This window comes from Phalaenopsis equestris, unplaced genomic scaffold (genome assembly GCF_001263595.1).
Source record: "Phalaenopsis equestris unplaced genomic scaffold, ASM126359v1 Scaffold000468, whole genome shotgun sequence".
Classification (NCBI taxonomy): domain Eukaryota; kingdom Viridiplantae; phylum Streptophyta; class Magnoliopsida; order Asparagales; family Orchidaceae; genus Phalaenopsis; species Phalaenopsis equestris.
This window is the reverse complement of record NW_018164909.1, coordinates 633,071-648,239: the sequence shown is the minus strand read 5'-3', so window position 1 is coordinate 648,239 and position 15,169 is coordinate 633,071. Positions and strand designations below refer to the sequence as shown.

Sequence of the window (15,169 nt, the reverse complement as noted above, 5' to 3'; positions counted from 1 at the left end):
TATATATATATATATATATATATATATATATCTATATTGGCTTTTAAAATGAAGGGCTGAGAACTTTGTTAGTGGGATAGCATGTTCTTTTTCAATAGTAGTATAGATTAATAAAGTTCAAATGTTTGACAAGACCCGGCGAATCCACGTAATATATTGATACTAATTATTGGGATTGAAAAGCATACATTGTTATCAAGAATCAGTCAATATATGTTTCTCCCAGAATAAAGATCTTTTTGAAGTTTTGTTCTAAATGGCATGTCTTGAAAAGTAGCAATTCACTACTTTTCTTGCAGGCAACATTACTTGATACTCACCAACTGATTCAATAGTTGCTACATCACAGAAATATGCTCACATTTGTATTTTCATTTTGTAGATTCAAAGGCATGGGAAGTCGACACATTGAGAGGGCATATGAATAATGTTTCTTGTGTGATGTTTCATGCTAAGCAAGATATCATTGTGTCCAACTCTGAGGACAAGAGTATTCGCATCTGGGATGCTACCAAGCGCACTGCCATTCAGACATTTCGCCGCGAGCATGATCGTTTTTGGATTTTGTCTGCGCATTCAGAAATGAATCTACTTGCAGCTGGCCATGACAGTGGAATGATCGTATTCAAACTAGAGAGAGAGCGCCCTGCTTTCTCTGTAGTTGGGGATTGCTTATATTATGTGAAAGACCGTTTTCTGAGGTTTTATGAATTTTCAAATCAGAAAGATAATCAGGTGGTTCCAATAAGGAGACCTGGATCGGTGAGTTTGAACCAGGGACCAAGAACACTCTCTTTCAGTCCCACCGAGAATGCTGTCATAATCTGTTCAGATGCAGATGGGGGCACTTATGAACTCTATATTGTTCCCAAAGACAATTCTGGAAGGACAGATGTTGTTCAGGATGCAAAGAAAGGGGGAGGAGGGTCAGCTGTTTTTGTGGCCCGCAATAGGTTTGCAGTGCTAGACAAGAGCACTAATCTAGCAGTAGTCAAGAATCTCAATAATGAAATTGTAAAAAAGAGTCCTCTTCCTATTGTTACAGATGCAATCTTTTATGCTGGAACAGGAAATCTGTTGTGTAGGGCTGAAGATAAAGTCGTTATATTTGACCTTCAACAGCGTCTTATTCTGGGAGAACTTCAGGTCCCTGCTGTCAAGTATATTGTTTGGTCAAGTGACATGGAAACTATTGCATTACTCAGCAAGCATGTTATAGTTATTGCCAGCAAGAAACTTGTTCACCGCTGTACATTGCATGAGACAATTCGTGTGAAAAGTGGTGCGTGGGATGAGAATGGTGTCTTCATTTACACAACCCTGAACCACATTAAGTATTGCCTTCCTAATGGGGATAATGGTATTATAAGGACTCTTGATGTTCCTATATACCTGACCAAGGTTTCTGGCAACAGTGTTTTTTGTTTGGATCGTGATGGGAAGAACCGGATCATAACAATTGATGCTACAGAGTATATCTTCAAGCTTGCTCTTCTGAGGAAAAACTTTGACCATGTTATGAGTATGATCAAGAATTCTCAGTTGTGCGGGCAGGCTGTGATTGCATACTTACAGCAAAAAGGTTTTCCTGAAGTAGCTCTTCACTTTGTTAAAGATGAGAGAACCAGATTCAACTTGGCTCTTGAGAGTGGTAACATCCAAATTGCTGTTGCGTCTGCAAAAGAGATAGATGAGAAAGACCATTGGTATAGGTTGGGCATTGAGGCCCTACGACAGGGGAACACCGGTATTGTAGAATATGCTTATCAGAGGACAAAGAACTTCGAAAGGCTGTCATTTCTGTATCTTGTCACAGGAAATAAGGAGAAGCTGTCAAAAATGCTGAGAATAGCTGAGATGAAGAACGATGTGATGGGTCAGTTCCATAATGCTATGTATCTTGGTGATATCCAGGAGCGTGTGAAGATCTTGGAGAAGACTGGTCACTTGCATCTTGCATTTATCACAGCTTCAACTCATGGCCTCATTGAAACTGCTGAAAGGCTTGCGGCTGAATTGGGGGATGATATTCCTGCTATCCCCAAAGAGAAAACCCGTTCTCTTCTTTTGCCACCTGTTCCTCTTTTGAATGGTGGTGACTGGCCATTGTTGAGGGTTATGAGAGGTATTTTTGAGGGTGGATTGGATATTGCTAACAAGTCAGGATATGATGATGTCGAAGAAGAAGTTTCTGGTGCTGACTGGGGTGATGAAGACTTGGACATTGTTGATGTTGAGCGAGTGATCCAGAATGGGGATGCGGATGCAGAAGTTGATGATGTTGAAGCAACTGAAGAAAATGGAGGCTGGGATCTTGAAGATCTGGAGTTGCCTGCAGAAGTTGTAAGTCCGGTGGCTACAAGTAACAGCCGTGCATCGGTGTTTGTTGCCCCTACGCAAGGTATGTCTGTGAGCCAAATCTGGACACAGAAGTCATCTCTTGCTGGGGAGCATGCTGCAGCTGGAAACTTTGACACAGCTCTGCGCCTTCTTAATCGGCAGTTAGGAATAAATAATTTTACTCCATTGAAGCCAATATTTTTGGAATTATACACAGGCAGTCATACATATCTTCCTGCTTTTACTGCGGCTCCAGTAATTTCAGTTGCTGTTGAGAAGGGGTGGACCGAGTCCACCAGTCCTAATGTTAGAAGCCCACCATCTCTAGTATTCAAGTTTTCACAACTGGATGAAAAACTCAAGGCTGCATACCGTGCAACAACAGAGGGGAAGTTCCCTGAGGCCTTGAGGCTATTTCTCAATATATTACACATTATTCCTATTATTGTTGTCGATTCTAGGAGGGAGGTTGATGAAGTCAAGGAGTTGATTGAGATTGCTAAAGAATATGTTTTGGGCCTGAAGATTGAAGTCAAGAGGAAGGAAATTAAGGATGATGTGATTCGACAACAGGAGCTTGCTGCTTACTTCACAAACTGCAAGCTCCAAAAGGTTCACACCAGATTGGTGCTTACTAGTGCCATGACTATTTGTTTCAAGGGAGGAAACTATGCTACGGCAACCCATTTTGCTAGGATGCTTTTGGAGAGTAGCCCAACTGATGCACAAGCAAAGAAGGCAAGGCAGGTTCTACAGGCTTGTGGTGACCGAAAAGATGCGCACCAGCTGAATTATGATTACAGGAATCCTTTTATGGTCTGTGGAGCTACCTTTGTTCCAATCTACCGCGGACAGAAGGATGTCTCTTGTCCTTATTGTGGAGCTAGGTTTATCCCAACCATTCAAGGTAAACTTTGCACTGTTTGCGAGATTGCAGTGGTGGGTGCAGATGCATCAGGGCTTCTCTGCTCTTCGACGCAGTTGCGGTAAATGAAGGTATTTACCAAGCACTCATTATATGTGTTTCCTATCAAGATTGTCACGCCATATCTTTTTCAGAACCAAATATATTTCACGCAAAAGAATAAAAACAGGTAATCTGGTTTTAGCGGTTTGTTCAGTTTTTTAAATTTGTGCTCCCCCTTCCTTTGAGCTGTAGGAATTTTGTAAGACATGCAGTTATTATTTGAAAGCTGACGTTATGAGTTCAATTTGCTTGAGAAATTGGTGTTAGTTTAGTTTTTGTTTGGAAGTTGATGTCCAAACTATTCATTTGGCTCTGTCAGTGATTTGTTCTGGTTTTCACTTTGCATTTTTCTATTTGGGGCTATTCAGAGTTGCAATGCATCCATTCAGTTGTATGGAATAGGTTGCTTTGAATTTCCCATGCAGTGATGTTTATTTCCATCAACAATGGCAGCATTCTTTTCTCGGAAAAGAGCCCAATTTTCGATAAGCGGGCTCGGTGGAAGCCTTTTTTTTTAGTAAAGTTTGCATAAACCATGAAATGACCTTTTTGACTCCCTTTGATTTATGATTTGTTAGCGATTGGTTTATGGCAATGGTTTTGGTCTTCGTTGTATCGCCACTGGCAGTGCTGCTGTGGCATCATTGGTTTTTATATAAACTGACGTGTTTCAATTTTAAAACATATCCACTAATTAGATTTATTTCAGTCATTTACGTTTATTGTTTATTGAATAATACTATTCTTTAGATTTATTAGTTCACATAAAAAAAAATAGTTTTTATATTTTATTGGTTAGTTAATAATTTATATGAGTATTATTTTAAATTATTAAATATTATTTAAGTATTTTTAGTTTTAAGATAATGCTAATCAAATATTTAAAGTTTTTTTTCACTATATGCTTGCCTAGGCGCTAAAACACATTATAGCTTGCTTATGAAATACATTATAAAACATTTTCACAGAGGCGCCATGGTGCTGGCAAAGTTGTGCTATAGAGCAAAAAATAGAATTACAAATTTAAACAATATGTTATAAAACTACAACAACTTACCAAAAAACTTCAATTTTTAATACATATTAAAAAAATAAAAGGACAAGAACTTGCCAAACTTCACTCTTATTCCACTTTCTTTGAACCTTACTTTTCACCTCTTCTTTTATTGATGTTGTTGTGTGGCTACTATAAAGTGTGTGCGCTGTAAAGTTGGCGAACATTGTGTATGCGGCACGAATGAGTTGGATCGCTTAATCACCTTTTTAGCTCCGGTTTGACCCCTTTTCATTTCCAGACAGCATTAAAATTGTACCTGCACAAAATAGAAAGAAATACTTTTGTCACGCATAATGTTATCGTAAAACCCTAAACAACAATGATAAACGGGTCAGGAATTCATCATATTTTTCATTCACATCAAATCTCCGAAACAAACTTATTATTTGCCCTCAAGAAATCCTATCACTTAGCTCAGATTTTTGGAGAACCTTAGTTGACCTTATCCTACAGGTGACCTTATTTTTTAAAAATGTGGGGTAATAATCTGTTAACGTTTTGTGATTTCCATCATTGGTGGGAATCATTGTGTATAGATAATCTTTTTACCTTTCTTTAATCATCTCTTTATTAACATAAGTCTTCTCAAATCACTTAATCAAGTATGACTACAATCCCTTCCATCACTCCAGGTGCTCTAAGCACTTAATTCTTGTTCAAGCAATAGACTATCACCTCTTTTTTCCAAGATTTATAGGATTCCAGAATCTCATTAAGGATATAATTAAGCCATTTAATTTAGGTAGATAGCTAGATAACAAAAACTGAATTACTCCTATGCTTAACTTCAAGCTTCTTCTCCCATGGATTTTTCATTTTAATTTATTTTCTCTCCTTCCCTTTAACTATTAATTTGGAATAAAATTTTTGCTTTCTTTTTTCTTTTCTTTTGCCTTTTCTTTTCTTCTTATGTTGCAGGGAGAATTACTATATCTGGTTAAACACAGTTTTTAAGAATTCTACTTTTCTAATGCCCCTTAAATTAAAAGTTTTAAATGCCCCTTGAATGTGAATCCTGGTGATCTTATAAATCAAATTAAATTACGGTTAGTTCTATTGTTTGAATCAAAAATTAAGAATCAAAACTATTTGGATTAATTAGTTAATTTTATAGACACTTTTTTAAATGGTTTGAAAAGTTTATGCTAGGCAAAATGGTGATTAAATTCTAGTATTAGCCTGTTATCGAACATTTCAAGTCCAACATTAGATAGATTTCACATTGAGTTGACAAATTTTGCCTTCCATTTTCAACTGGCAAAGATCCCCATAATGTCAAAATCAGAAATGAGCATAGTAATATAATTATTTTTAGGTTGCCGCAAGTGTGAAATTCCCTCCCCCAAACTTATTTCTATCCTACTTTGTCACATAATATTTTACATCATAACAATTGGATGTAATAAAAAGAGGGAGTGAACATCATATGCATGTGGCAGAAATAAGCAACTATAGTAAAAACACTCTCATCAACATGAATCATGAATAAAAAATAAGCACATGAATTAAAGGAAGCACGTCAAGAACATTAACATTAGATTAGCCATGTATAACCATAACAATCATCAAAGCTCACAAATTAAACAATTAATCACTAATCCTCGCTCAGCTCTCTCATGCCTCCTGACCATCATCATCCTCCTCCATCAGCATCATGCTATAATAAAAAATCTGAAATGATAATGGTGTAGGGTATACCATTGGTTTCTGTCCAAAAAGCCACCCTTGCCTATGACACATCTCCTCCTGAGTAGCATTGAAATGATGCTGGTACTGATACTGCCTCTGGCTTTGCTTGACATAATGGTGTGACTGGTCATATAAATCATGCACCTCTTAGCTCATCATTGTGTAGTCAGAAGCCAACTCATCCACCTGCTTCGGTAACTCGATAACTGCCCTAGTAGGCCTCGACTTGGCCTCCTCATGTCGCAAAGAACTATCTCCCCCCAAACTCTCACCCCTCTCTTGTGCCAACGTCTTCTTGTAGTTCAAATGGCTTCGGGGGATTCAATTGCTCCTCTCCTTAATCTCTAGGCATAGTAGCAAAGGTGCACAAATTGGTGAGCAAGTGTAGGAGACCCAACCCCACAGTAGTGCCACAATTTATGACGTGGCTTAGAGAGAACCATAACCGAGCTGCTATCAATCATTATTCTCCTCTGAATACAGAAATTCAGAGTAGCTCAGTCTTTAGTGACTTCAGTAAGATTGGTGATGTGTATGATCCAAGCACAAATGAAATAGTGACAGGCCTTGGACTCCTTAGACATGAGAGAGCTAGGGAAATTAATAATTTTTCCCTCGTGCCTACACCACCGAGCTCGACCGTTGGTGAGAAATTTACAAACTCGCATTGCAGAATATCAAAAAAGTTTAACAACGAGTTGATGGTGGTCACGTCATAGTCCACCGATTTCCCTCGAATGAAGACGTCGTCGTTAACTGGTTCTTTCACATTAGCGAAGAACTCGCAAATGAGTGGGACTTAGGTTGAAAAAATACTCATTTAAGAATGTGATTCCTTAATGCTAAGAGATCGTTATATCGATTAGAAGCATCCAAGTTGACAAATTTCCTAGCATCAAAGGATGCATCCTTCTGACCTTTCATTTTGGGAGCCATTAGCGTAGGAAGCAAATCAAGAAGAACATAACTCAAATGCAGGGCAAAGAACCACCAAAACACACAAATCTTACCTCATAGAAGCTGAGCACCATAGATCCAAGCCTTTAGCAGCATTTCATGGTGGTCGGAAGCTTCGTAGAGGTGGAGCGAGCGAGGGCAAGCAAAATTTGGTGAGGGAGGAACTAAGGAAAAAGATGAATAGTTCCCCTTTACCCGTGGCTTGAGAACATTGGGTGCAGGTGTGTCACGATGTTGGCGCAGATGTGCTCATGCACTGGGATTGTGCAAGGGTGCACTATGATCCGGGAACAAGTACCCTTCCATCTCTAGAGCATGCGGGTGAGCTGCAAGGTAACAAGTGTGTTGGGGATTAGTTGCAGGTGCACCTAAACCGATGTTAGTGTGTGAGTTGGTGCACCTTTTCAACCATCTTTGGGTCCTATGGACACTTGCGACACAACAGGTTAGGCATGGGCGTGATGTGTACACAACACAGGTGTGTTTCATTCAAGCGGGACGCCCAAGTTTTAGTGATAGGGTGTTACTCCAAGGCAGCTTGACATGGGTGCAACGGGCCTCAATCATGCTTTAAAATGTTTTTTGTCCTTCCCACTCTACTGGTAGCGATTTCCTACTTCGGGGAGATCCAAACCCAATAGAAAATAATATGAACTACAAAAAACGAGACTTAAACAAACAACAATGACACATCAAATCAACAAGCAAAACAACTCAAATCCAAAGATAATACATCGGTTGTCTCACCTGGTTTAACATCTTCAGCCAGATGATGCCATATCTTCTATCAAGATTATTCCAACATTAGTATTTTCTTAAGACTTTTTCTATCACGTCATAAGTACAACTTCAACCTCTTTTCATTAACCTTGAAAAAATAATTGGTTTTTATATCCTGAATGTCTACGATTTCGAATGAATAAAATTTTACTATAGTGAATGGTCCTGACTTTCTAGACTTCAATTTTTCGGGAAATAATTTTAATCACAAATTATACAACAAAATCTCTTATCTAGGTTAATTCCTAATCAGCTTTTGATCATGACATTTTTTCATCTTCTCTTTATAGATCTTGGCATTCTTATAGGCCTCATGTCTAGATTCCTTTAACTCATTCCACTGTAGTAATCTTTTCTCTGCCACATACTTCATGTTATAATTGAATTTCTTAATTTCTCAGTAAGTCTTACGTTCGAATTTTATTAGTAGATCACAGGCTTTTTCAAAAATCATTCTATAAGGTAACAAAGAAGTTCTATAAGCCCACAACACTTCATCTAGCTTAAGGGACTAATATTTCCTAATGAGCTTGATCGTTTTTTTCCAGTTTCCTCTTGATCTCTCTATTAGAAACTTTAACTAATCTACTTGTCCGTGGATGGTATGCAATAACAACCTTATGCGTAATTCCAAATTTTGCCACTATTGTCTCCTTTTTGTTACAAAAATGATTGCCTTCATCACTAATGATCACCCTATGTGTTCTAAATTGACTAAAAGTATATTTCTTCAAAAAGTTCAAAACACTTTTACCCTCACAATTAGGTAGTACCTCAGATTCAATTCACTTAAATACATAGTCTATTGTTATTAAAATATAGGTGTTCTATAAGAACAATATGAAGGATCCCATATAGTCTATTCCTCGAACATAAAAAATTCACAACTTCTAAAGTGAAGTTTATGGGCATTTCATCTTTATGTAAAATATTGCCTATCAACTCACTAAACTATAATTTAATAAAACTAAAATGTAATAAAATAGAATGTAAATGCATCAAACTAGAAGAAAATTGGATATAAACAACTTTATCCAAATTGTAAAATAATCCTAAAAATCAATTTTAACCAACGAATACCCCAAAATTATCCTTCTCTCTCTAGATTATCATAGGGATTGAAACTTCATTCTTAAAGTTGTATGATGCTTATTATCACATATAAAGATCATGCAAATAAGTTTGATTGTCGTATGAGATAATTTTTACGCAAAACCTTTTAATTCAAATTTTCATACATTTCATTTGGGCACCCTAAACTTATCATTTTCTCCACAGTCCAATCCGGAGATTAAAATTATATTATTTGAATTGAATAATATTCATATTCACATATGAAAAACATTTAAACTAGTTTGGGAGTCACCGAACAACACTTTTATGTAAAATTTTAAACTTAGGTTTTCCATACATGAAAAATGACACCACATGAAAAATTTTCAACGAGTCATTATTTTTTAAAACAAACTTTGTCATTACACCTATATCACTAAAGTCTTTTAGATGAACAACTTTGCACTTAAAATCATCTCCATTTGAGGGCTAATTGTGTCGACGATAATCTAGAGAGAAGAAAATAAATTCAATATTAAAAAGAATAATTACAATAATTTAATTCAAAAAGAACTCAAATCAAAACCAAACCTTAACTAAGGTTAAAATGAGTCGAAAATAATTAATTTTATCATTAAAACCAACTAGAAGCTCCAATTCAATATCCATGGTTACTTGAAAATGTTTGAATATTGTTTGAAATTCATTGGAGGATCTTAAGATTTATTTACGGGTTATTAAGGTTGTTTAAAGTTTGTTTGAAAGTTAAATTTGTTTTAAATTCATTAAAAGTTTGCTTAAAAAATATTTAGTTTATTTTAAGGTTATTAAAATTTTATTTTGAACTTGGTCAAATTTTGTTAATGGTTTTTAATGTTTGTTAAATTTTTGTTAAAGTTCCGGATTTGTTAAGCTTTTTAAAATTTTTATTAAATTTTATGGTTTGTTAAGTTTTATTAAATTTCCATTAACGTTTAAAGTTTGTTTGGAGTGGTTTCAAGTTTCAGGAGAGGAGGAAGTTAGGAAAGTTTGAAGGATAAAAGTTAGGGGGTTTTTTAAGTTTGAAATAGCTTAGGGCTTGGATTTTGAAAAGTTTAGGAATTTGAAAGGTTTTGAGTTTTAGTTTGATTTTGGATTAGAAGATTTTTGGGGCATGATTTGAAATTGAAAGTTTGATTGGAGTATAAGGTGTGATTGATAATGAAGCTTGATTAAATTTTAACAGTAAACTAAGGGGCTTGATAGACTAGAAGTACTTCTAGATATAAGTGAAACCCTAACCCTAAAATAATACTAAACTCTACAAGGAGGTTAAATGAGCAGGCTAACATAAATTTTGAGTATAATGATCCCAATAAGGATGCATATGGATTTACATCATCCCACGTGCATTAGTATCTTTAAGCTATGAACTAGTCTGACAATAAGATATCTCAATTATTACCATAGCAATGGTGATTGTTAGCCTTCTTAAAATTAGGTGGTTTGAGATGAATTTTTCAGTAAGGGTTACTTTATCATAGAACACCTGCTTAGTTTAAGAGAGTAAGGTTGTTTCTTTTATATGTCATAGCCCTTAGCACAAATTAGGAGTACCTAGTAATCTAACCTAGGCTTATAGAGTTGATTTGTTTAGGGTGTGTGATCCTAAATTTTAAAAGGTTTCTTCTGAAAAGGTTTTATTAATGTATTATTTTTCTTTTTTAAAAGAGTTTTTTTCTTTTTTAAAAGAGTTTTTTTCTTTTTTTGTTCAAAAAAATATCTTTAATTATTAAGAGTCTTAAAGACTTAAGTTAGAATAATTCGAAGTTAAAGAAAAAGAGTTTATGAAAGATTTAAAGCTAGAGCATACATTAACTTATTTTATTCTCTTCTTTTTCAAAGCTCACTTAAGTATATATAATACGTTTAAGGCCACAACTATATAAGGTTTTTTTAAAAAAATAGTTCATTTAGAATGCTTTTAAACTTATATAAGTATTCTCATAAAATTATTTCATTTAAAGCTTTTTCTTAAATTTATATATATTTTTATGAATATAGTTCATTAAGACTTTTATTCAAATTAACATAACTTAACTATATAGATTTTTGCAAATCACTTTCAATATCTAACTCACTAGCCAATCCTAGGCATGTAAGCATTTTTTTTTATTTTATTTCTTTTTTATTTTTGTTAGCTTGACATTTTAATCATGCCCTTTACCAAAAGGCATAAAATCACAACTTGCTTATTTGCATGAGCATAAGCCATAAGCATAGAAATTTATATGAATATAATGGCACAAGCATGAAGGTTTACTATTGCACTGCAAGCATGAGAGGTTAAATATTGCACATAGGGTCATGACATGAAAAATTTACTATTGCAAATAAAGACACAAGCATGGATATTTAGCATGGAAACATAAACTAACACTTGAAAATTTAGCATGCACATGAACTACCACATGAAGATTATCTATTTGCATAGACTATAACCATATTCTCATGATATTTACGCAGACTAACATAAGCTACATGGATTTATATAGAATAAACCTAAGCCACATAAATTTGTATGGAATAAGCCTAAGCCACATAAATTTGCATCGAATAAACCTAAACCACATAAATTTGCATAAAACATACAACACCACATAAGGATTTAACAAGCACATAAACTAACATATGAAAATTCACATAGAATATTCCAAAAAGAATATAAGGGTTCCCATTCTTTTTTTTTTAAGGTCAGGGCTTTTGAGTAAGGGTGAAGTGAGAAGGAAAGTGAGTGAATCTGGTAGGGATTTGGGTAGTGGTGAAGGTAAGGAAGAGGTGAGTGTGGAATTAGAGCTTTGGGCACGGTGAGAAGGAGGGAGAGATTTTGGTGTTGTGGTTAGGGTTTGAGGTGAAGTAAGGAAGATAATAGAGGTATAGGGTTTTGGGTAGGCTAAGGGTAAGAGAGAGAGATAGGAAGTGGGTTTTGGTTAAGCTAGGGTGAGGGAAGGTAATGGGTTTTGGGTAAGCTAAGGGTGAGGGAGAAAGTAAATTTTGGGTAAGCTAAGGGTGAGGGAGAAAGTAAATTTTGGGTAGGCTAGGAGTGATGGAAGGAAGTGGGTTTCAGGTAGGCTGAGGGTGAGGGCAAGAAGTGGGTTTTGGGTGGGCTAAGATAAGGAAGGTGAGTGGGGTTTTCGGGTTACGGTTTATGAATAGAAATGCTAAGAATTATGGTGGGAAGGAAATGCCATAAAGAAAGGAATAAGCAAAAGGGGGGTCGTCCAGGGAGAAAAAGAGAGAAAAAGAGAGAGGAGGGTTAGTCTTGGAAAACAAGAGAAGGGAAAGGGGAGAGATGGTAGGCCAATGGAGAAAAGTGAGGTAAAAAAAGAGGAAGGAGAGAAATCCATGAGGAAAAAGAAAATAGAGGGAGAGAATATCATGGTTTCACATCACAATGTCACCATTCATGTCAGGCAATGACTTTGAGATAAGATAAAACAAGAGAAAAGAGAAGTAATTTTATATCTTGCTTCGAGGATTGACCTTGATTACTTGCTTGGATGTGCCTTCCTTGAGGGTGAGCTTCGACCCTATTATGAATGTGTTAGGGAGAGAATGAGAGGGAGAGGAAATGGGGAGAGGCTTGGTTTTTTAGAGGAGAAGAGGGAGAAGGGGGCTCAGTTTGGATAGGGGAGGTGGGAGAGCGAGTTTCAGACAAGAGTGAAGGGAGAAGAGAATGAGGGCTTAATTTAGAAAGGGGGATTTTAGTGGGAAAAATTTGGAGGGAGTAGTTGTGAGGAGATGGGGGTAAATTTGAAAAAAAATGGGAGAAATTTGAATTTGAAAAGGGTGGTTTTGGTGATTATGGAAAAACATGAAACCCTAATTTATTTGGAAAAAAAAACAAGGAATCTAGTGGTACAATTGGTTTTGATGAAGTGGCCTTTAGCTCAAGATATTTTAATTTAAAATGGCAAGCTGGTTATGGGTGGTTATGGCCAAAATTTTGACATTAGATCATTTGATAGAAAAAATACATGGAATTCAATTATGCAATTGGTTTTTGTCAAAGTGGGCCCAATCTCAAGATATTTTAGATCAAAGTGTGGGCCCCATCTTAGAAGAAAATCTTTTGAATTTTTAGAAAATTTTTTTGATTTATTTTAATGGATTAAATTAAGTATTTTTAGCTTATATTCACTTCAGTTGAATTTAGGTTTTGATATAAGCTCATTTTAAGTTAATTAGAAGGATTATTTTTTTTTAATATCGGAATTAGTGTCCAAATTATTGTAGGCTTAACGGGCTCCCAAATGAAGCCCGATTTGGGCACGAAGGGATCCATTTAAAAGATTTTTACGATCCATATGCACTCACATTTTTCATTTTGAATAATAATAATTTGTTAAGAAAATTTTATGTGGAATCATTTTTCATGCATGAAAACCCAAAATACAAAATTGTGTGCAAAAAGTGTATACGATCATCTTCAAACTAGTATTCATACTTCTCATATTTCATTGTGAACATCAGGTCACTTATAGAATGAAATTCTGATTACTGAGTTGATATGTGGAGAAAACTATAATTTCAGGGTGCATGAAGCACTATTTATGCACTATTTATGCATAAAAATTTAAAGTGAAAAGTTTTACATAAAACTTGTGCATATAGTCATCAAACTTATTTGCATTATCTTTATATGTGATAATAGAAATCATACAAGTTTCATAATGAAGTTTCAAGCCTACGATAATATATTGAGAAAATAATAATTTTGGTGTGCATGTTGGTTAAAGCTAATTTTTTAGGTTAATTTTAGGGTGTGGCTGAAGTTGGTTATATGTCATTTTTGTTTTGATTTGGTTAATTTCAATTTCTCTTAGTTATATATTAAATTAGGGTTTACTAGAGATTAGCTCAAGTAAGTATTAAGTTATAGCTTAAGCTTAATTCAGTCATCTAGTGCACAAAAGGGAAGTTCTTATGTTCTAATGAAACTCGATATAAGCTGAGAAACGGTTGACTGAAAAATTAGGTCAACAACCCTGCTCAAACATAACTTTTTTTAGCTCAAATCAAACCTTGGTGTGTATTTTTTTCTTTCCTATTTCCACCAAACATTGCAATATGTTTAAGTATAATTTCACTCATATTTATTTATCATTTCTTTGATTATAGTGTCCCAATATATATTAGTATTTTGATTCTTGATACTCATACATTACATGTTCTATTACTGCCACCCTAATATCACCTAAGTATGTGAATCATGTCCTAGCCATTATCAACGCACTCATAAGGAAACCTAATTATCAAAATTTCTCTTATTATCATTTTTACTTCATAGAATTTATCATAATCTTTCTAAGCCCTATGATTGAAAAAATTTTATACTAAACGAAATGAATCATTAATAGTTGAAGCCTCTACCAAAAAGAAAATGTTTAATTTATTATAATTGGGCTTATAAAAGCAAAACTAAAATAGAATATTTTATTAGGTTATATAAAACTAGCTTGGTTGGAATAAGGTTTTTATAATACCATCTTATGAATTATAAGAAAACTTATAATCCCATTTAAAAATGACTATATTCATGCTAAAATTTTTATTCCAATAAAATTTTAATGGCATATTAAGAGGTGGACGTAAAAAATATCTTCTTAATTGGTGAATTTTAAGAAGAGATCTGATGGTTCTCACCTCTAGTATTTCTCATAGATATTACAATGTTTATAAAATTGATGAAGTATTTCATGATCTTAAATGTGCTCCTCATGTGTCATTTGACAAGTTTTCTATTGTTAATGGAACTTCAAGGCTATTTTCTTATGTACTAAAATAGCACTTTCTTCTAATGTGTTCTTATATATTCTAAGTACGCACCTGTTACTCAAGATAATGCTCGTCTTACTAATGCTAAATCTATTGCTACTCTGCCTGAACTCATTATTCATAATTCTTCCATACACGCCACACTTTTAACTTGCAATGTCTTATATCATACAATTCATACTCTTTGCGATCATATGATCCAGAAAGTTAAGATTCAATTTAATACTTGCGTGAATCTGTCTGCACACGTGACAGACCCTGATTGAAGTCCTAATACAAAACTGCATTAAAACTCTTGATGCAATAATTTTTTGAAAGTTAGTAATTAGAAAATAAAAAATTTTGCAATGAACTAAGATTTTAAATTTGGTCTATCCCTGTGCGTTCCTACCATCCATCCTTCCGTTAAAGGGCAATAAATTTCCTACATTCTCAGAAAAAAAGGTTTCCGTTTGAACAACCTTCAACTACTTGCGTATGAAGAGGAATTTGTGTGATGCACGTTTAGA

The 15,169-nt window shown here is 34.8% G+C and overlaps 1 protein-coding gene across 3 annotated transcripts in view; it reads left to right on the top strand.

Moving 5' to 3' along the window:
• LOC110027911 (coatomer subunit alpha-3-like) overlaps positions 1 to 3,564 on the top strand; it is a 6,450-nt gene extending 2,886 nt beyond the window's left edge. For all 3 annotated transcript variants that reach the window (XM_020729543.1, XM_020729545.1, XM_020729544.1), the window contains one exon: positions 383 to 3,564. In XM_020729543.1, coding sequence (XP_020585202.1) covers positions 383 to 3,330 — 2,948 coding nt within the window. In that variant the 3' untranslated portion in view covers positions 3,331 to 3,564. The remainder of the gene's footprint in view (positions 1 to 382) is intronic.
• Positions 3,565 to 15,169: the final 11,605 nt, after the last annotated feature.